The 21,314-nt window shown below is 43.4% G+C and overlaps 3 protein-coding genes across 5 annotated transcripts; all 3 read right to left on the bottom strand.

The window, feature by feature from the left end:
• Positions 1 to 4,993: 4,993 nt before the first annotated feature.
• LOC108926672 (calcium-binding tyrosine phosphorylation-regulated protein-like) lies at positions 4,994 to 6,728 on the bottom strand. Of its 2 annotated transcripts, XM_018739520.2 has the most exons (4): positions 6,454 to 6,728; positions 5,917 to 6,083; positions 5,775 to 5,828; positions 4,994 to 5,614 (listed from the first exon to the last, which is right to left on the bottom strand). In XM_018739520.2, the coding sequence occupies exons 2-4, from the start codon at positions 6,071 to 6,073 to the stop codon at positions 5,376 to 5,378; spliced, it is 450 nt and encodes a 149-aa protein (XP_018595036.1). In that variant the 5' UTR covers positions 6,074 to 6,083; positions 6,454 to 6,728; the 3' UTR covers positions 4,994 to 5,375. The 2 variants fall into 2 exon arrangements, with proteins under 2 accessions (XP_018595036.1, XP_018595035.2); XM_018739519.2 differs by lacking the exon at positions 6,454 to 6,728 and having other exon boundaries at positions 5,917 to 6,439.
• A 1,291-nt stretch (positions 6,729 to 8,019) lies between these two features.
• LOC108926659 (zinc finger protein 14-like) lies at positions 8,020 to 16,463 on the bottom strand. Of its 2 annotated transcripts, none has more exons than XM_018739503.2 (9): positions 16,260 to 16,463; positions 14,838 to 15,040; positions 14,572 to 14,676; positions 13,554 to 13,658; positions 13,055 to 13,165; positions 12,469 to 12,592; positions 11,127 to 12,036; positions 10,974 to 11,032; positions 8,020 to 9,995 (listed from the first exon to the last, which is right to left on the bottom strand). In XM_018739503.2, exons 1-9 carry the CDS (start codon positions 16,294 to 16,296, stop codon positions 8,446 to 8,448), a joined length of 3,204 nt encoding a protein of 1,067 aa, XP_018595019.2. In that variant the 5' UTR covers positions 16,297 to 16,463; the 3' UTR covers positions 8,020 to 8,445. The 2 variants fall into 2 exon arrangements, with proteins under 2 accessions (XP_018595019.2, XP_018595020.2); XM_018739504.2 differs by having other exon boundaries at positions 13,554 to 13,652.
• A 2,906-nt stretch (positions 16,464 to 19,369) lies between these two features.
• On the bottom strand, positions 19,370 to 21,110 carry LOC108926670 (uncharacterized). The gene is made up of 2 exons (XM_018739518.2): positions 21,065 to 21,110; positions 19,370 to 20,816 (listed from the first exon to the last, which is right to left on the bottom strand). Exon 2 carries the CDS (start codon positions 20,537 to 20,539, stop codon positions 19,574 to 19,576), a length of 966 nt encoding a protein of 321 aa, XP_018595034.1. The 5' UTR covers positions 20,540 to 20,816; positions 21,065 to 21,110; the 3' UTR covers positions 19,370 to 19,573.
• Positions 21,111 to 21,314: the final 204 nt, after the last annotated feature.

Genomic DNA, 21,314 nt, shown 5'->3' with positions numbered 1-21,314 from the left:
ATAAATATTGAAAAATCACATGAAGTGCAGTGTTTAATTCAGCCGATTTTTATACCGTGCTCTTGTTAAGAAAGAGGCAGCACTGAACAAGAGAACACGTACAGTCAGCACATAAACGCGTGACGGCAAGATAAGGCACAAAATACAACAGACAAAGTTAGCAAAATAGGTGGTGCACTAATATAAGTGTTATGTAAGACAAATGAGGTAATCAAGGAAAGAAAAGTGGTCAAGAAATTGGGAGAAAAAACCTCTGGGGGATCTAAGTACCAGTGGCAGTCCACCCCTTCTGGACATTCTAATACTTTAACGTGGGATGGTGTGGGCTAACTAGGTTAACTAGGCTCTAACTAGGACAACTAGTCTGCATTGACTAGCAGATGTGTGATCTAGTATGCATCAGATTCCAGCCGCTGCCCAGGGCTCATAGATCCTTTGCGGGAATGATCAGGGCATCCGGAAAATGAGATAATATAACTATCTACAATACAGAACGCTACCTGCAGTCAATCAATCATCAATACACCAGAGCAACACACTCTTTTGCCTTTGCACACACAGTTTGGGCAATGCAGAGTCACCAGTTCACTTGAAACAAGTCTTTGGACTGCGGGAGGTACACGAAGCACCTGGACAAAATCCACACAAACAAGGGGAAAACAAGCAAACTCCAGCCAGACTGAGCCGGATTCGAACCCGCATCCTTCGTGCTGCGAGGCTACCGGCTACGCCACCTTGCTGCCATAGCAACAAAACAATTCCATAACAGAATATTTTCAGCACAATGACTGACACCATTTCTGAAAGCAGCAGCAAATAAATATACTCATGTGTTGTTTTGCAGGTGGAATGAGAGAAGTACAGACACTCGACAACACGTGGGTCCCACTCTGTGTGGCTGTAAACACACAATGGAGTCATGTGAAAAGCATGCAACATAATATTTTCTAGAAAAAAAAACATCAAATAAATCCTGGCATTTATTTCAGTGATCAAATTCCAGGCGACATGTGTCCCAACTCTTAACTGAGAATCCCAGGACTATCATATTTCCTATATTACTGTATATCATACATCAAACCTAATTTTGGAGGACAAAATCTAATGAAATGTAATAAAAATGTGTAACTTTGTCATGTAGCTGTGTGGTCATTATTGTCATTCAGTAATGAGTTTCTTTTGTATATGAAACAGGTGTTTTGTCCCACGCGGCACATTAGCACTTTTTTGATGATGAATGTTGCGCATCGTTGGGGCACTTAATTATTCTAATAAGCATAAATGACAATATATATTCTTGTAATAAGGAATTATTTCTAGGTTCCAAAATATGACATTTTCCATTTTTCCATAATCGCCTGTTTAGGGTCAAATTGATCTCACCTCCAACTTTCTCAGGGGGTCGTTATAAAATCATACAGTTCTATAAAGTACATAGACAATATGAAACAGTCTCTGTTTGAGGACTTAAATATATTTTATGAACACTTTACATGTTATGAAAATAAAAACAATATATGTTGTAAATGTTAATTTTGGCATACTCTAATTTTTCCATTTGCTTTTTATTTATCAATTTCAGTTTTTTCCTCTTATTTTTGAAAGACTGTAGTTCATAATTTTCTAAATGACATTAATTCTGATGCTACTGCTGTGATGCAAACCCTGTTTGTTACAGTTAGTCTTTTTATATTATGCAGTGGTTAGAACAACTGCCTTCGGGCCCAAAGGTCGCAGCTTTGAGCCTCACCTCCAGCTGTAGTACCCTTGAGCAAGGTACTTACCCTGAATTGCTCCAGTAAAAATTACCCAGCTGTATAAATGGGTAAATAATTGTAACCTTAACATTGTACGTCGCTTTGGAGAAAAGCGTCAGCTAAATGAATAAATAAATGTAAATGTAGAATAGATTTACATAACTTGATATTACTCCTAATTTGTTGTACGTACAAAATTCTAATTCTTGTTCTTAATAAGTTCTGGTGTTTAACATGTGAGAAATTAGATTTTTCTGAACAGGTGCTGTGTGTTCAGTTTGTAAGATACTGTATCAAACTTATAAGTTCTGGGTTCACATGTGATGCACTCAAGTCCCTCCTGACACTCCCCTGGGGACAGGGAAACACCTGCCTGCTCTGTTCTCGGGCAGCAGAGACATCCGGTCCCGTTTATGCAAATCTCAGTTTCGGCCCAACAGCTCACAGTGAAGTTTCACTGTTTAAAATACCCCTCTGCGGGGCAGATGTGTGAGGGAAGGGCAGATATTAGCTCTGATAAAAAGAGAAGGAGAAATGTGCAGGACTGCTGGGCTGGTTTCATTCTTACTCATTCATTTATGCAGTTCTTATTTTCCAAAAGTTACAAAAATTCATTATCGTTCAATGAATGCAATAACAGCATTTCTTGCAAGGGCAAAGCAAATTCATGTTGACAAAAATGATGTAGGATTCTGTCTATTAGAAATTCTCTGTTGCAAATACAGATGATGACAATTCACTTAATTTTTCCCATTTAAATAACTGACGAATAAGTTTGTTTTACTAGAATTTACCTTATATGCGGATTTTTGGGAACGACTACACCAGAACTACCTTGAATTCAGAAAGTCAGGGGTTAAGATGATGAGTGACAATCATTGTTGCTGTAGAGCCTGTTGCTGCGAAGGACAGCTGTCAGCCGTGAAGTGTTAAACTCACTGAGCTATAAAAACTCCCATTGCAGTGAAGTATGTGCTGCCAAATGCAAACAGTTTCTTTATGCAAATGATCCTGGCTTCAGTTGGTCTGTATCGGTAAGTCTTTGTGGCGTAGACTTTAAATTGTGATACTGAGCACTGGCACAAAAAGTACAGTAAAACAGATAATTTAAAGATAAAAATGTAAAAAAAATGTATTAATATTCTGTTGGTATGGCATGCTGATACACATTATGGGCCATTTTGATTCACCAGTTCACCTGAAACACATCTTCAAACTGTGGGAGGAAACCAGAGCACCCGGAGGACACAAACACACAGACACACACACACAGGACATATAAACCCCACACAAGTGACTGATCTGAACCCACATCTAAACCCCCAGTCCGAGAGCTGGGAAGCACCGTGATGCCTGAGAAAAAAAGATATTTATCACATTAAGATTAATAATAAAAAAAAAGAAGCTACACTATATTGTACCATATTCCATAACTGATTTTTTTTGTATCTCATTTACGTTGAATTTATGTATAGGATTACTCAAATGAGAATAAACATCATTGCTGTTGCTTTGTTCCCCTGAGGAAACATGTGCTGCCAGTGCAATTGATGCTCTTCATGTATAACATCTAAATGGGTACAAATGGACTTGGAGAAAAAGTGAAGTTGTGAACATAGACGTAAACCTAGAGGTTGTGCGACAAAACTGAGGCATACACGTAAATGAGTGAAAGCGCATGTATTGAAAGCAATGTTTTCGACATACATGTTCTCAAGCTAAAGGCTTCTCAATGGAGCTGCATGTTTTACTGGGTCACTTTCAGAAAGAGAACACATTTGGTCACCTGGTGGTTTCATTGGAAACACTCTGATGATGTTTATCAAGTTCCTAGTGATGCATTCATTGTGATGGAAATCGGAAAATTAAAATAATAATAATACATTAAAATAATAATACAAAACGGCAATGATCCAGCTGTGTGACTGACACAGAAGGAACGATGCTGTAGAATTCCACACACACTCTGCAGTAAGACGGTACACACTGGCTATATTAATTGCACGTGGTGACCATATTAAGCAAATTTACATTGTCAATGGGATTTTTGTCTCCGTTTGCTCACATTATAACCTACTTATTTACATGTTTACTCACCGAAAGAAATTAACCTTGCGGCAACTCGCTGTACTGAAATGGGAGTAATTTATAGTGAAAGTGCAGAAATTTTATACTGCAGCTGAATACTGATTTTAATTTCTGAAAGCCCCGGTATACAGCGCTGTGGGGCAGCCGTACACGTCGTCTATTTGTGAGTGATGCCGTCCTGTGAAAACCGTTCACTGAAGTTCACCGAGTGCTGCTAGGGGTCAGGCGCCAGGGGACGACACTAAGTGCTGTGGGGGGTCGGACGCAAGGGGGCACTGAGAGCTGCTGGGGGTCAGATGGCAGGGGACACTGAGCGCTGCTGGGGGTCAGCTGCAAGGGGGCACTGAGTGCTGCTCTGGCTCCCTCTTGTGGTCACTGTGGAAAGACCTTCCTCCCCTGACTTCCAAGCTCCTCCAACAAACCAGCCTCTTCACCCCACATCCTTTGCATAACATGTCGGTTTGGTTGTGCTCTTGTGAATTCCTTCTGGTGCCATTTACAGAGTCGTACATTAACGAATTAACTAAACTTTTATCAGTCATCACAGAGACATCTTATGGTACTAAGACACTTAGATGCGAAAGTCTGATATGCAAAGATTTGCAAGAGCTAATGATTCACAGTAAAAGAATTACTGTGACTGAAAGCTGACAACGGGCAATAAAAGCGAACAGGAGAGCTCAGTAAGATAAATATTTCATACTAAAAGTAACTCTATTCTCTAAGTAGAGAAAGTTCTAACACACACACACACACACATTTTCTGAACCGCTTCTCCCATACGAGGTTGCGGGGAACCGGAGCCTACCCGGTAACGCAGGGCGTAAGGCCGGAGGGGGAGGGGACACACCCAGGACGGGACGCCAGTCCGCCGCAAGGCACCCCAAGCGGGACTCGAACCCCAGACCCACCGGAGAGCAGGACTGTGGTTCAACCCACTGCGCCACCACGCCCCCAAGTTCTAACATTAAATGCTAAAAAAAAAAAATAAAAAAAAAAAAAAACACTTAGTGGGAGGAAACCAAAGCACCAAGGTAAGTGAGGAAAAGACATAGTAGACATCACCCTTAAACAGGCAGAGCTGAACCTACATTTAAATTCATTACTTATTTTCATTACACTGACACTGGATTTTTTTTTTGGTTCGACATGATCAGGTTTATTAAAAAGAATTCTGGAAAATATATATATATATATACGTATTTGTGCCGACACTGATTTATTTTAGGGATAATAGGGTTAAAGTGAAATTTGTCTATGATTCAGTTATTGGTTCTTTTATAAAGCAGAATCATGAGAATCAAATATCAAAAAAGGGTGGTCAGTGAATAAATCAAAAGGAGTATATTTTTGTTGTGAATTCAAGCAACGGATCTCTATTAAAGTCGAAATGTACAAAAGCCAACGAAAGCTTACAAACTCTACAGTGAATGTGGATTCTAGAATTCGACTTTTCTCCAACCCACTGTCCCGTCCGCTGCCTCGATTATGTGCAACCGAGGCGGAGCTGCTCCTCAAAAATATTTAGTGTCAATTGTCACCATTGCTGATCTTCCCCTTTTTCATCATATTTCGTAACGACAGGAATCTCGTCTTCCTGCCGCTGCCAACCGAGTCGCTGTTTTCAGAATCATCCAGAGTCACGGAACTAGGTGACTTATCGGTGGAATCAGGACCGGAACTCTCAGCGCTCCCTCCCGCACCTTCCGTTGACGCATCTCTCCTCTTGTCCACTGTCTTCAGAACCCTTTTAGCAGTGAGCTGATTCGCTACAAGAATGAAATTGACAGTGTTCCTCAACATCCGCTTTCCCATCGGGTCATCGGAACCCAATCGTGTAAACCGCACATGCCGACAGCTTCCAGGACAAGTGTGTTCCTGGGCAAGCAAAGCACATCAATGAAACTGTCCGAGACCGTGGTATGGTACCTTTCGGCATAGGGAATTCTCTCACGAGCTCACTTATCTCGGCGTGTGGATTTTCTGAAAGGGCACAAAACATGCAGATTGACATCACTAGCAAGACACACACACACGAGACACCTACACAGACAGACACACACACACACACCTGCCCTGAATCGCAGGAGCTCTGAGAAATACACAGCGGAGAAGTGGGGGATGCTTTCGGGCTGTGCGCTGAGCACAGCTCTGCCGAGCCCCAGCAGCACAGTCCTGAGGCCCGGCGGTACGATGACTCTGGGCGGATACGGGAACTCCTCCGTCATGATGACCTGTGTGCTGGGTGAGAAACACGGTAAGGCGATGCAGACCGAGAGACAAGAAGCGGAAGCCCGGCCGCCGGAGACTGGAAAGAGCGCTCCCCTGCCCTGCCTGGCCTGTCCCGTCCCGTCCCGTCCCGTCCCCAGGCGAACCACATTAAAATAGTAAGTGGAACAACAACAGTGAATACTTCTTCCTGACATGTAACAAATTAAATAACGGCGCTACTAAGTCTTGTCAAAACGAATATTCTTCACACCCGGCGTTATTGTTTTCGTTCACTTCAATTATCTGGCTTCTCTGCCGAAAGAGAATACCCGCACAGGGCGATACCTAATAACTTTTTAAATACACTTTTGATTTGACTGTGCAGCACTATACTCATCTTCTTGGGGATACGGTTCCAGTCGGGTCGTTCAGAACTCAGTGAGACTCCAACGGCAACGCTAGGAGGTTTTGTGCTTCCAGAAGAGTCGTGTGAAGAGTAAAAATAAGGACGAATCTACTTTTCGCCGAAGTAGCGCTCAGGACGTACACCAACTCATGCCCACACGTGTTTCATTCCCGGTGATAATGCGAATTGTGTCGCGCACAATTGTGTTATAACTGTGGGCATGTTTCGCCAACGAGGGACTACCATGGCAACCGCTCTGAACTCGCGCTCCAGTTTTCACCCAATCGGAACTTTCAGCAGAAGTCACGTGCACGCACTGCGTGTCCCGCTCGTGTACCGAGACGCAGCGCGTGTCTCACTGTGTCAGCGCCGGATATCTTCCCCATGCGGCTGAGCGTTAGACCCGCAGAGACTGTCTCTCTCGCAGCGCGAGCCAGAAAATAAGTGCTTTCTTATAATTCTTTAAAAACATTTCTTTCCTTTCAATAATAAAAACAATAATACTGCTTCCGGGATAAGTTCCTGACCACTGTGATCCTGTCACTGGATACGCGCTTATTGGCAGTGCGAGTGACCATGCTTGACTCTTGTACAAAATAAAAGTAGACATAATTTCAGTGAATCACAGCTAACCCGCACAGTTTCTGTGTTTAAGCAACTTGAATCCAAGAAAATGAAAGACCGAATTATTAAAAATTAAACGTTTTCACCGCATTGTGGGTCCAACGGAGTGACGTCACCAAGTCATGACGTCACTGTGCGGCATTTTATACAGTGCAAAAAAATTGAAATAAAATGCCAATGGCATAGGTGTCACACTTAATTTTCATTGTTTTTGAGCTTGGATTTCATTGTCAAATGTTCAATACCATTTTTTATTTTACACAAACTTTAAAAGGCATGCTATGTCATCAGTGAATTACATTAAGAAAAAAAAATACCATGATGCCCAGGCAAAGCTGGCTGTTAATTGTAGGCTTTATTTTGACTCAGTGCAACATACCATTTGCGGGAAACGCCATATCTTTCCATGCAGCATACCAAAGACTGCAGACATAGTGCAAAAAGTTTGAGAAATAATTGCCTAGAGCATTCAATCTGTTGCACAGTTCTTACAAACATCTCGGCAGGTGGACAACAGTCAGGAATATCACCGTGGATATTGTATTTTATCGAGTATGTAAACCAAGACTGTATCAAACTTCCAGGGATAAATATCTTTAAATCTAACCGCAATCATTCCTGTTGCCTTATAATTGAAAAAGGTTTAACAAATGGAAAGGTTAGATTCCAACAAACCCTAAATCACCATTTTTTCCCCCCTTTCCTTCTCACAAACAAGACATCTAAGAGTGGCAGAACAGCAATAGTGTCAGTCTTTGGTTGGGTAAATTCCAACACGGGGAAAGCCACTTTCAGCTCTTGACGGCTTACACACAGAAAACTGCTTATTCACTGAGCTTTTTATATATAGATCTATATCTGTATACATACATATTAATATAGAGAGATCATATTATATAAGATAAACCTTTTATTTATACTTTAACAGGTTTGCAGAATGTTTCACCCGTTTATCATATAAAAAAAATGCCAAATCAGTTGCAGGGTGTGTTCAGAAAAACTATCCATCTTTAAAACTGACACAACCCAACTCCTGAAATAATACTGTTCAATACCTGCACCTTTTCCAGTGCAATTTGTGTACCAATTACAGTACCTGAACTAAACTAGTGTTGTCACAGCACTCAGTACTGCTAAGGGTTTACAAAAATAGAACACAAAAACGGCCATCTGGTGCGGATGGTTCATAACACCTCTCCGGATGTCTGGAGAGCGCAAAGATACTTCAGGGCTGAATTACAAATATACTACAAGCAGCTCCTCACTACATGCGTTCCCATTTAAATATTGGATTTTACATTTCAGCTGTGTTTCTAGACTTAAAATCACATAAACCTGCAAAAACAAAAGGTCACTGCTTCACTGCGCCGCGTGAGTTAACAAGTGCGTCTTCATCTGACACAGGCGGCCGAAGCTCTTGCCACATTCGGGGCACAGAAAGGGCTTCTCCCCAGTGTGGGTTCGCATGTGCCTCTTGAGTGGCGTCGAGTGCGAGAAGCTTTTGGAGCACACGGTGCAGGAGTAGGGCTTCTCGCCCGTGTGGCTGCGCTGGTGCACCGTGAGGTAGCACGACTGGGTGAAGCTCTTGCCACAGTACGCGCAGTGGTACGGCCGCTCCCCCGTGTGGTACCGCTGGTGTATGAGCAGCTCCCCCACAGACAGGAAGGTCTTCCCGCACTGAGGGCAGAGGTGCGGCCTTTCACCCGTGTGGATGAGCTTGTGCCTAGACAAGCCCGTTCTGTTAGTGAAGGTTTTCTCGCAGTGAGGACACGGGTATGGGCACTGGCCCAAGTGCGTCTGAACGTGCTTCTTGAGTGCCGCCTCCATCTTGAAACCCTTGCCGCACTGCGAGCAAATGTGGGGCCGCTCCTCTGTGTGGCACTTGTGGTGCTTTGAAAGCTCTCCGTGTGACAGGAAGCTCTTGCCACACTGTGAGCACAGGTACGGTCTCTCCCCGGTGTGGATGCGCTGGTGCCGGGTCAGCACCGACAGTCGGGTGAACCTCTTCTGGCAGAAAGTGCACTGAAAGACGCGCTCCCCGGCGTGCGTCCGCTGATGCTTCCTCAATCCGGAATGTTCCGTGAAACTCTTGTCGCAGTGCGGGCAACGGAACAAGCCCTTCCCTTCGTGAGCCCTCTGGTGGTGCAGCCTCAGGGAGCCCAGCTCAGTGAAGTCCTTACTGCACAGGGAGCAGATGAAGGGACGCTCACCTGTGTGTGTACGCCGGTGCCTCGCCAGGTCCCACGATGTCTTGAAGCTTTTGCCGCACTGGGGGCATGGGTGCGGCCGCTTGTCCGTGTGGTTCAGCAGCTGGTGCCGGCGCACATCAGATGCGCGGCTGTAGCTCTTTTCACACAGCGGGCACTTGTGTGGGCGGCTCACGGTGTGGCTCTGCTTGTGGCGCGCCAGCTCGGCCGAGAAGCGGTAGCTCCTGCCACACTGTGAGCAGTGGAAGGGCCACTCGCGCTTGTGCGCCTGCTTGTTATGCAGTCTCAGTGAACCGAGTTGGGTGAAGTTCTTGCCACACTGCGAGCAGTGGAAGGGCCTCTCGCCCGTGTGTGTGCGTTCGTGCCTCGTGAGGTCCCACGAGTTGCCGAAGCTCTTGCCACACTGCTCACACTGGTAGGGCCGCTCGCCTGTGTGGATGCGGTGGTGCCTTGTCAGGTCTGACCGGGATCGAAAACTCTTGCTGCACTGTGGGCAGGTGTGCGCCCCTGGGGGCACTCCAGGTGGAGGCTCCTCGAGTCCGTTGCTGTGGGACAGCGGGCCCTCTGTTCTGTCCTTGCCAGCACTTGGAGACTTCCCATCCCCCTCCTTTCCACCAGCCTTCGGGACCCGTGGTTGAACATTCACTTCCTCCATGGGAAACAAGGGAGAGCAGGGCTGAGCAGACTCCTCCTGCTTATGACCTAGAAGATGTCAGAAAAGACAAAAGTTAATTGAAATTATATTTCATTATGATATCATTATAATGCACGTAATTACATCATTACATCTAATATCACAATAAGCTGGGTCACGAAAGACTAAATTCAGGGTAAGACAGAACACAAATCATAGTCCAGTTCACGTTTATTACGGCAACATGCCATCTCTGATCAGCCTCTTAATTATGTTGATTAAAGTTACTACTTCAGACTTATGATTCCACAACAAGGAAGTGACATTTTAAAAAATAAAATGACAGTATGTATATATTATATATACACTGGTATAGCTTTTTACTTCTCTCAGGAAAAACCCAGATATAAACATTACTATTTCAATGGAAAATACAACTATGGAAATTCCCAACAATTAAAAATACTGTAATGAAATACTCTATACAGTATTATTCGTACATCTAAATCGCACACTACTGTATGCAGTGTACGCATGGCACAAAGGATAAAATGTTAGACAAAAAATGCCATGAATGTGAAAGATTCCCATTTCATAAATAATCCTAAACATAGTAAGGAACCAAACTAAGTGCTTTGCTAAATAAAGGGAGAAGGTGATTAAAGTCCCGAACAACTGAGATTAGTCTGAATAAATAAGTAAATAATCACAATGTACAGCACAAGTCATCACCACATTTAAAGATAAAAATTCAATGGGTTGGTAGAAGTGAACATTCTGAACTACAATGTTTGCAAATCAAGGAATGTGGGTACTTCTGGAACTGACAAAATCTGATTTCTCTCTAAAAGCTGCAAAAACAGAAACTGTAAAGGGGCAAACACTTGTCCACAGCCCTGTACAGTCAGTGTAACAAAAACACTGTTCAATTTACGGATTGGAATCATCCCACACCTCCTGATAAGAGAGTTGGTTGCGCTGATGACTGAAACTCTGAAAATATGTAGATACAGTATATACAAGGAACTCGGTCAAATTTCCATCACCTGTGTTTTCTTCCTCAGTGGACGTGATCAGAGGTTGGTGTGTAGACCCAGCGATGTTCCTACAAAAGATGGACACAAGAATGTGTCACCACTTTTACCACATTGCCGCGGAACTGTTCTACATTCCACATGCTAACCCTCTGTCGCACTCACTCCTTCTCGGAAGGTGCTGTCCGTCTCAGGGCAAGCTGCAGGAGGACCTTAGCCTTCCTCTTGCGGCTGCTGTCCCGTCTCCTCCGCTGCTGCATCTTCGCATGATTTCCAAGTAAAGATGTGTGTTGCTCGCCACAAGCACTCACCCTACGCGGCAGCTTCGAGACATCAGAAATGGCGAGGCGCTGGATGAGCACCGTTGGCTGCTGAAGCAGACAGGAAGCAACTAGATGGGACAGGCTGTTCTCCTGGAGGTGCCCACAAGTAGGTTTTCTTCCAGCTGCCATCTCTTTGTCCTCCTGCAATCCATCTGAGCCCCTCACTTCATCCTCATCATGTCCTTTCACCTCCACGACCAGCAAGTCACCTTCAGCTCTTACAGACTCCACAACTTCTGCACTTCTCCTTTGCTCCATAGCCTCTCCATAATTGTGCTCTGCACCTCCACCCAGGGGCACAGCCTCCGCGGGAACTGTTTCCATGCCTACGGACACCACCTCCACACCCAGAGATGCCACCACTTTGCATGCTGACCCCGACTCATCATCGGTAGCCTCTGCTTCCTGACCACACTTGGCCACTTCATAGGACTGTGCCACTCCCCCTCCTTCCGTTGGACCACTTTCCTTAGACAGTCCCCCCAAGCAATCCCCATCAGTTGACTGCTCGTCCGACCTGACTTCCTCCAGCTCAAAACCTGTTCTGAGCTCCAAGTCCACTCCTGGGTAAATATCAACCTCTGATTCAATGACAACTTCCTCACTCACAAAAGCAGGACTTAAGAAGTCCAGTGAATCATGCATATAATCGGGTGGGTCGCTGGCTTCTTCGGGAGTGGCAGCAGCCATCCTCACAAGGTTAGGGAAGCACAGAGCAGAGAGGATACAGTCTCCCATGGACGACAGAGGTGCTGCATGAGACACAAAGACAATCAGCCACTTGTCATCTCAGCAAAAAATACCACTACAATGTATATTTAAAAAAAAATTAAAACAAAAGAATCCCTAGTAGCCTGAACTTCATTTTCATTAAATGCACATTCATAGTCATTCATCGTTCACATCAGAGATGTCAGCATACTATTACATTACTATACTATATTTTCAGTTATCTGAGACTTTTCTCTGAAGTCTTTTACAGTGTTAAGCTACTTATACCAATCTACCCATTTATACAGCAAGGTAACGTTTACTGCTTCAATTCAGGGTAAGTACCTTGAGCAACGGTATTAACAACAGGTAAGATTCGAACATGGCTTCTTTGAATGCAAGGCAGCAGCTCTAACCACTATGCCACCTAAAGCCCCAGACACTAAACTGGGTTTGTGACCTAGGAACAATACCGTCTGTGTCCACATGTCCAACACACTTATACTGCTGGAGAATGGTCCTCAGGTGCTGGGGTGGGGAGAGAGACTGCACACACTCCTCCAGAACAGAAGGCGAAGTACTGAGCCAGGACACCGTCTGAGAGAAACAAATTTCCTTCATTTGTGGTTATTACTTAAGATCTGCTTGTAAGGTGGATTCTTGGAAAAATAACATTACCATTGATTTTAAATGGAAACGATGGATGTTCGTAACACTGCTACTGTAAGTTGTAAACACGTTTTTGTGGGAAAAAAGCAATTAAAAAAAATGAACCCCTACTATGAACTGTTAACCAGTCATGTCTGCATTATTGTCGTCGATAACAAATCTGAGCCAGTCAAAACCTGGTGCAATGTATCCACAGATTACTATAACAACAAAAGTCAACAATTTACCAAGAAGTTGCCAAAAGTGGGGGGAAAAAAAAAAAAGCACTCATTTGGAATGGTGGCCAGCTTACGAAGATGTCTTGATTTAACCCTCCCACGTTAATGGCAGAAACAGAAAGCAGGAACAGTAAATTGTCTGTGCATGGATGAGTATTTTTGTTCGGAATACCTGGTCGAGGTCTGGCACGGGCAAAAGCTTCTCCAGTCTGGAGAGGAGCTCCCAGAGGAGCTTCTGCAGGGCTGTGTCAAAACTGGGCCCATAGGCCACTGGGAACATATCCTGGGAAGAAAACACAATAAATATCACAACAAAATAAATATGAGTGCAGTTTGTGGTAACTAAAGTTGTACTGATTGCAATTGTTCTTATATTAAGACCACATAAGAATGAAAACACAAGTTTTTAATAATAAAAAAAAAAAAACCTCCTATTCACTGGGAGAAATGACACACAAGTTTCTGCACGAGAGAAATATACTTGTTATTTTTTCCAAATGGGACAACTAGAGGAAAAAGAAGCAAACTGCTGAAATGGAACATGGTTCCTTGATACCTGCAACGTTACAAACATTTTCTTACCGTAATAAGTCATAAGGTGAATGAAAAATAATTTGTAAAGACAATAACAATGCAAATAACAGAATTTGTCAACAGGGAGGCAGTTTCACCTTGAAAAAGGAGTCTCTCTCAGGTGAGTTTTTTAGTAGGAGTTGAATCAACTCCAGGAAGTTAGCTTTTGACACCTCCACCTCTTCATCCCTCCCCTGCTGCACCTTAGAAATAATTCATATATTACATTTTCATATATGTATTTATGGGGTCTGGGTGTTACAAACATTCAAGTAATAAATTCAAATAGTTATTTCCATGTGGTTAATTTATTTCTAATTGCATTTTCTTCACAAATCTCTTCTCTTAAATTTGTGAAATTGACCTAAGTTTTAGCATCAAGTTGACAGTAAAACACATCCAAACAGAGTTGGAATTTGGGAAAATATTAGCTCAATTCCCTTCCACAGTGTTTGCAATTCATGTCTGGTGTTCCTGTGCACTGGTGATAAATAAGAACTTCATACAAGTTTATGGTACATATCGATAAACAATCAGCACTGAACAGGAATTTGTGGACAATGCATTTTTCAGTCATTTTAAGTTTTAATTTTAATGTACCTCAAAGACAAACCTAAGTCTTAGAGCATATTTTGTTATAGTTATTTCTGGGACTTTGAGAACCTCCAAAGTGAATAAATTACATCTTTATTCTTACTCTTTTATTGATTGCATAGATAATAAAGCAAATAAAGTGACCAGATGCTGAGGACTGTTGCATATGAATGAATGAGCTTTATTGCCAAGTGTGTTTACACATACAAGGAATTCGTCTTGCTATAATATGATGTTTCAAGTTACTAAAATATAAAAGTCCTGCAATGGACTTCTGTCCCTACACTGAGTTCCTTATCTCATGCCATGCGTTTCCAAGATAGGCTGGGGAACACAGCATTCCTAGACAAGAGCAGCAACTGATAAAAACTGGACAAATACATAATAATCTTCAAGTGGATTTTAAATCCATTGCATCTTTATTTGAAAGAATCTTACCTGAAAAATTCTTTTTAAAAAAAAAAAAAAATCAGAATCAGTTTTACTGTTATGGTGCTTATAGGCCAAGCCATGATCACTTACCCAAGGATGCTCTTGGGCTCCAGGGAGCAGCTGCATCCTTTCCAGGTGGGGCTCGATGGCTTGAGGGTCCACGGGACTCTCAATTCGACACATCTCAAGAATCAGCTGAAAAAGTGTCAAGCAACAATAGCGTTCCATCTCACAGGTCCAAATTACTTGAAAGTGTAAGAATTGACTCACTCAACACTCATCTGCTGAAGAGCAATGGGTTGTTACTAGTCACCACCCCAAAAGTACTCATTCTTCGCCTCCGCCATATTTCTCACCCTTGCACGCAAACCCAGAATGAGCTGGGACCTTTGTCTGTATGTCATTAGTTCTGGGAGCGCCTCCGTCACCAAAGTCACAAACTCCTCCAACTTCCCATAATGCAGCACGTCTCTGCGCTGTGCCACCTGCCACATGGCTGCAGACAGCAGGCGCAGAGGGGGAACCAAGAGGCGCAGGGAGGACAGAAGAAGAAAGGAGTCTGAAACAAAAGGAGTTCTCACCATTATCATCAAATATCACTCTTATTGAGATTTCTTTCCCCGACCAGAAACTGGAAAATTCACTGTGGGTTATTTTGCCAGGGGGGCGCACAGTGGCGCAGCGGGTTGGACCCTGTCCTGCTCTCCGGTGGGTCTGGGGTTCAAGTCCCGCTTGGGGCGCCTTGCGACGGACTGGGTTGGGCTCCGGCTCCCCGTGACCCCGTATGGGACAAGTGGTTCAGACGATGTGCGTGCGATTATTTTGCCGCGGTTGCAGGTTTTCTCTTTGGAAACAGTCAGTATTATCAGTTCACATGCCACTTTGTGGGGACTTTTTCAATATTCTCAAGCTTCTCGACACTTGGAGCTGAAAGCGTTCATGTCATTTTGCTCAAAGCAAGTCTCAAAAAACTCAATGAATGTCTTTCGATCTACTGCTTGGCTGGGTTCTGCGAAATATCGTCGCAGATGTAATACGCAATACTCCGTAAGACCTTACTAAAGTATTTTACATTGAAACGAAAGGTAATTGAAAATTTTGCCTGAGTTTTTCCTTTTTAAAAAAAAATTCTCAAGTTTCTGTTCAGCCATCATATTTAGCCAGTTTATGCAATGAACACGTATAATAACGTGTTTGTCATCTTGTCATTGATCAGCAGCGCTTCCAAACACCAGACATGAGGCTCATGAGCTGTGAAAACTGTGAAAATGAGTCCAATTAAAGTGCTCCCACCCTCCACTTTGACTGAGTGTTACCTACTGCTGGCTGCGGGAATATCATCATGCGTTGCAACCAGAAAAAAAAACTGAACATGCAAGTGTGAAGAAAATACAGTTTAAATTAAAACGAATAAATCTGGGAATCATGTTTGTATCTTTGAAAATATATTTGCAATTTGAACATTTCCACATCTTTTTTACTGCAGCGAGCGACGGAGTACAGTCAGTAGCAGAGATGACTACACTGTGAGCGATAACATATATATAATATAATGTTGCGGTGGACGGACACACACACACACACACACACACACACACACACACACACACACACACACACACACACACACACAGTGACAGACTAGCAACGCACAACTAACGGCCAGGCATAACGTTGTTCAGAGTCGAGCAGTGAGTGAGGAGGAAGCACCGAGACCCCGAGGAAAGTCCCACTCCCAGCCCCTCTGGCGCACACACAGCCTCTCTGCGTCCACATACCTGCGACGGCTGACTCCGGGGAACTGCGACTCTCCATCGCGGCAGTTCAAGCGCAAAATGACGCTCAAAAACTGCAGAATTTTAGTTCAAAAACGCTCAGCTATAACCACGCATAACCTCTTTTGGCGGCCGCGCGTACGTGAGGTCATGACTGTGTCAAAGGTTTTACTTCCGGCGTCTCGGATTTTTTTTTTTTTTTTTTTTTTTTTTTTTTTTTTCTCCAAAGTAAAAGCCCTCCTCAGCCTTTTATTGAAAAAAAACATTCTTTGGACTTTTATTTGAATGTTTACTGTAAAATAATCTTAGTCGTTTTCATTGATCTATTTACTTAAATGATATTTTAATGTATGGGACAAGCGGTTCTGAAAGTGTGTGTGTGTGTGTGTGTGTGTGTGTGTGTGTGCGCGCGCGTGTTTTATAATACCATTATATTTTAGTATCAGAATTCAGCACACATTTAACAGACACCCATGTCATACCCTGATCTGACACTGTAAAAAATTACCCTGCTGCTGCACAAATGGGTAAATCACTAAGTAATTGGACACGGCAGGATGTTCTGGAGATTAAAGAATAATTGTGATTTAATAACAATTCCAGATTAACGCTGAACTACAAGAAATTGTCCCTCTTCTCCGCCCGTATTGCTGACAGGCTGGGAATTCACTAAGTTTTTCTGTGATTTGATTTATTGAAACGATATGTAGATGCATTTTTTTTTTTCCTGCTAGTATATAACTACATTTTTATGCATGTATGTATACAATGTATCACAACATTGTGTGTGTTTTGTTGCTCGGGATTCATTAAACAGCTTCATTTGATTCAAAGTAAATACCTTTTCACTTTCAGTTAAGTAAGTCTTTGGATGAGTACTTTTGCTTTTACGGAAGTAACAGTACTTTTATTTACCATGCTTGAGTACTCTGGCTGCTCTGGCCATCTCTGCTCATGTGACACATCCATGGCCATTATTTTCAGTATCAGCACCTTCATTCACAGAGGAGCTCCAGATAAGGTGACATGGGGGTTAATGTTTAATGAAATCCTGGAGTGAAAAAGTAACTTCACAAGGTGCTCTAACACCCAACTGTAGGCGTGTGGAACAAAATAATGAATAATTTTCCATTTTTGTGCTGAGCAAAGACACATAAAGCATTTCCATGATTCATAATTTAATAGATACCTTCCACCTTCTTCACTGTCCACAATCTGCTGCACAGTGTGTTAAAGAAGGTGTGTTATGGCCACTCTGAATAAGAGATTCTCACACGCGCACAGTGACTGAAGCCACTTATCCCCAGCGGGGTCGTGGTGAGCCGGAGCCTAACCCGGCAGCGCAGGACACAGGGCTGGAGGGGGAAAAGGACACACCCCGGACAGGATGCCCATCCACTGCAGGGCATCCCAAGCAAGGCTCGAATCCCAAACCCACCAGACAGCAGGCACAGGCCAAACCTGCTGCACCACAGATCCCCTCCCGCATAAGAAATCAATGAATGAAACACAGGTGCTGTGAAGAATTCAACGAGCAAAAATTCTGCTTTGAAAAAAAAAAAAAAAAAACCCTAAAAACAAACAGTTCATCTTTTGGTCTAAATTAGTTATTTGACAGCTAAGTAATTAGTTCTTTGGGCTCAGAAACAAATTTGTGTTTGTGTATTAGCCAGCTACAACTCTCGGCTATCGTAGGCAACCCTGCAACAACATGTGCTTTCACAAGAGAAAATGTCAGCCTGCTTTGCATTTGAAATTTCTGAAAGAAACGTATTTTCAAGTACATTCTGTGTTTTGCTTTATTGCACAGTACCACACTTTACTGGTATTGTGGTTCCTTTGTTCATTGTGATTCATAAACCACATATTTTACTATGGATGATGAAACAAATTAAGTAATAGGAGATAAGGTTTGCCCTCTGCTGTAGTTTTCATATCAGACCGAGTGTAGAGGGTGACGCAAAAGTTTTCGAAAATCCTTTCGAGACACACACAGTCACGCAGGGTATCTGATCTGTCAGGTATGTAGATTGAACATCACTCAGGCACTGCAGTCTGCTGACAGGCATTTTGTTGGACAATGGCAGTCAACAAACTGTGATGGAATTATAAGAAATAACTGCAATGAAATAAAAAAGAAATGCATCTGTCTTTTCTGATGGCATTTTATTTTAGACAGAATAATCAGAAAGAGCACAAAATCCAGGACCAACAGGCAGTATGCAGATGTGCTCGTCCTCAAACCATATCAGCAAGGAGTGATAGTACGTGTTCTGTGAACTCCTCCTTAGTTTCTGTGGGCTGTAAGAACATGACACACTTGACATATAGCTGTACAAACAATGTCTAGCATAAGAATGAACAGAATTGCTAATGATATTAATTTAGCACACACCGGTTTATAGCTGCTGTCAAAAGTCCACTGCATCATGAGCTTACGAACATAACTTGGACCTTAAGTCTGTTCCGAGCTCGATTTTGTTGTAAATCCAACCGCTGCACCACACACACACACACACAGACACACACACACACACACACACTTTCTGAACTGCTTGTCCCATACTGGGCACCACAATCAATGAAATGTTAATAATAAACATTCCTTAATTTATTCAAGGATTAAGTTCTTGAAAACCTCAGATAAAGATACAAGAAATCAGAATTCTCTATAACATATATTTATTCCCTTTTCATCAACCACTTGTCTGGTGCAGGGTCATTGTGTTTCGGAGTCTTTTCTGGAAACATGGGACATGAGACAGGAATACTGTGGAGAGCTCTTTTATTTTATCATCCTTTATTAGCTTGAAACAACATGTGCAGCACTTATCTGCTTCTGGCCAGTTCACTTTTATTATAGAGAAATACAAGTGTAATAATAAAGACATACCTCAATGTATTTACTGGGTAAATTTTGTAAAAGTTGTGCATATAGCAATAATAAGAAAATATATGGTGTAAGACAACATTCTTATAAACTAAAATTAAAACAAAAATGACTGAAAATTAAAACCTTTTTTTCTCCAAACCATTAGTCATTAATTTATCCCATAAATCTGTACAATATTTTTTGTCTTATTACTGATCACTAAGACTCCGGAACACCAGATCTGGTCCAACATCCCTATTCTGCGTTTTATCGCCAACTAATGGCTGGACACGGACATGCAGACTGTGTTTGTGCCCCAACGAACTTTTGAAAGTAGACAACTGAAGAAAATACAATTAAAAATCAATAAAAATAAAAATGTCGGTATCTTCAAAAATTCCTAATTCGGAAATTAATAACACAAGGGCCAAAAATATTTTTGTCTTTATGTATGAGCTGGACCATAGTGAGCACTGGTACTTATGGCTCCAAATAACTCTTCCAATACCTTCGCCACTGATTGACACAGGAGCTCTCCTACTCTCCAGACCAAAAAGGCCATAGCTATCCCCACGATCACACTTACCAACATAGGAAAAATTCCAAGAGGTGATCCGAGAAGGGTAATAAGAAATACAGCCCCTCCGGCCCCTACCAACCACCCAGGCAATGCTGCCACTCCCCAGACCTCTGTGGCCCAATCTTCACAAATTATCTTTTGCCCTTTCACCCCAAAATACCCTCCCACAAACACTGTGCCCAGAGTTTTCAGAACAATGAGGTCTCGAGCAGACCCCAGAACGGCCCCCATGAAGGTTCCCATGGCCACAGCCTCGGGGGCCAGGCTCAGCGCCACCCTGGCAGCCCCCATTGCCGCAGAAACAGTGGCCAGAGGAGCCACCCTCAGGTCTCCACCCCTCACCATGTTCCTCACAGGCACCACTGCCACAGCACACATGGCCCCACCGATGGTCACTCCACCCACACCCGCAACCCTGGCTCCTGTGGTGGCTCCCTTCATAGCACCTTCCACCACTTCCCAGAAAATCCCGGGTCCAAGAAGCTCTGCGATTTTACCCACTCCCTCCACAGCCCCCAGTACAGCACCGATCAGCAGTCCCATCAGCGGAACCCGCTGAACCGTGGCAACCAAACCCACGGATTCAGATGTGACCTGGGCGAGCCAAACAGTCACCACAGCGACAGCCCCCGCAAGCAGTCCGTAGACACTCCCTGCAACTGTTGCACACAGGAGCGGCTCCACACATCTCCAGGAGTCCAAAGGTCTGGGGCTTTGGTTAATCAGTGTTCCAGACACTTGTGGGCGCTCAGCCGCATTCTCGCCAGCAACACTTCCTCCCAGAGTCCACATCCCCAGCAGTACCAGTATGGCCCCAGGGGGGATGGGCATGGACGGTCCCCTCTGCCCCACTCCACATCTTCCCCCATCTTCATCATCTCTCTCCTTCTTTCCAGCCCAATTTGGCAAAAACAATTTCAGGCTCCTCTGTGGCTTTCCTTTCACACACAGCAGACCCTCGGCTGCCAGTTTGAACACAGCTGTCAGAGCGATGCGGTGCAAACTGTTTGGGATGCCTCCTGAGCTCTCACATCTGCTTCCTTTCTCTGATCGTTTCTTTCCAGATTTGTTTTCACAAGAGACCAAAGCTGTCCTCACACTGGAGCTGCTTTTTAATAAGGAAGAAAAGAAATCGTTATAGAGATCACACCATAATGCTATGTTCTAGTACCTGCAACAAAACCCAAACTATCGTCATTGTATGGTTTATTTTAAAAAGTTGCAAAATTTTTTTTGAATATGAAGAAAATATTAGTATTGATACTAATGAAACTGTTTTAACTGGTTGACATGGTCAGAACTAAATTTAAACATAAAGACTACATTTACGCTGAACCTGAAAGTTTGTCTACTCACCACTGCTTTGATTCACGGCCTTTTTCTGTTCCTCTTCCTTGTTCCCCCGTCCTCAGACAGCTCTGCTAGTTGGTACCTGTTGCACTTCATGCCTGAGAGTGAAAAAACCAGTTTGCCTTTTAAAGCACGTGTATGTCCTAACCTGTGAGCCATGCTGTTTACTTACCCCACCTGGTGACTCACCTGGAGTCCCTTTGTGCTCCCTCTGCTGGAGGACCGCGGAACTGCACCACAGCACAACCGCATCAGT

This window comes from Scleropages formosus, chromosome 5 (genome assembly GCF_900964775.1).
Source record: "Scleropages formosus chromosome 5, fSclFor1.1, whole genome shotgun sequence".
Lineage (NCBI taxonomy): Eukaryota > Metazoa > Chordata > Actinopteri > Osteoglossiformes > Osteoglossidae > Scleropages > Scleropages formosus.
The sequence above is the reverse complement of the archived record's forward strand: the minus strand, read 5'-3'. Positions and strand labels throughout refer to the sequence as shown.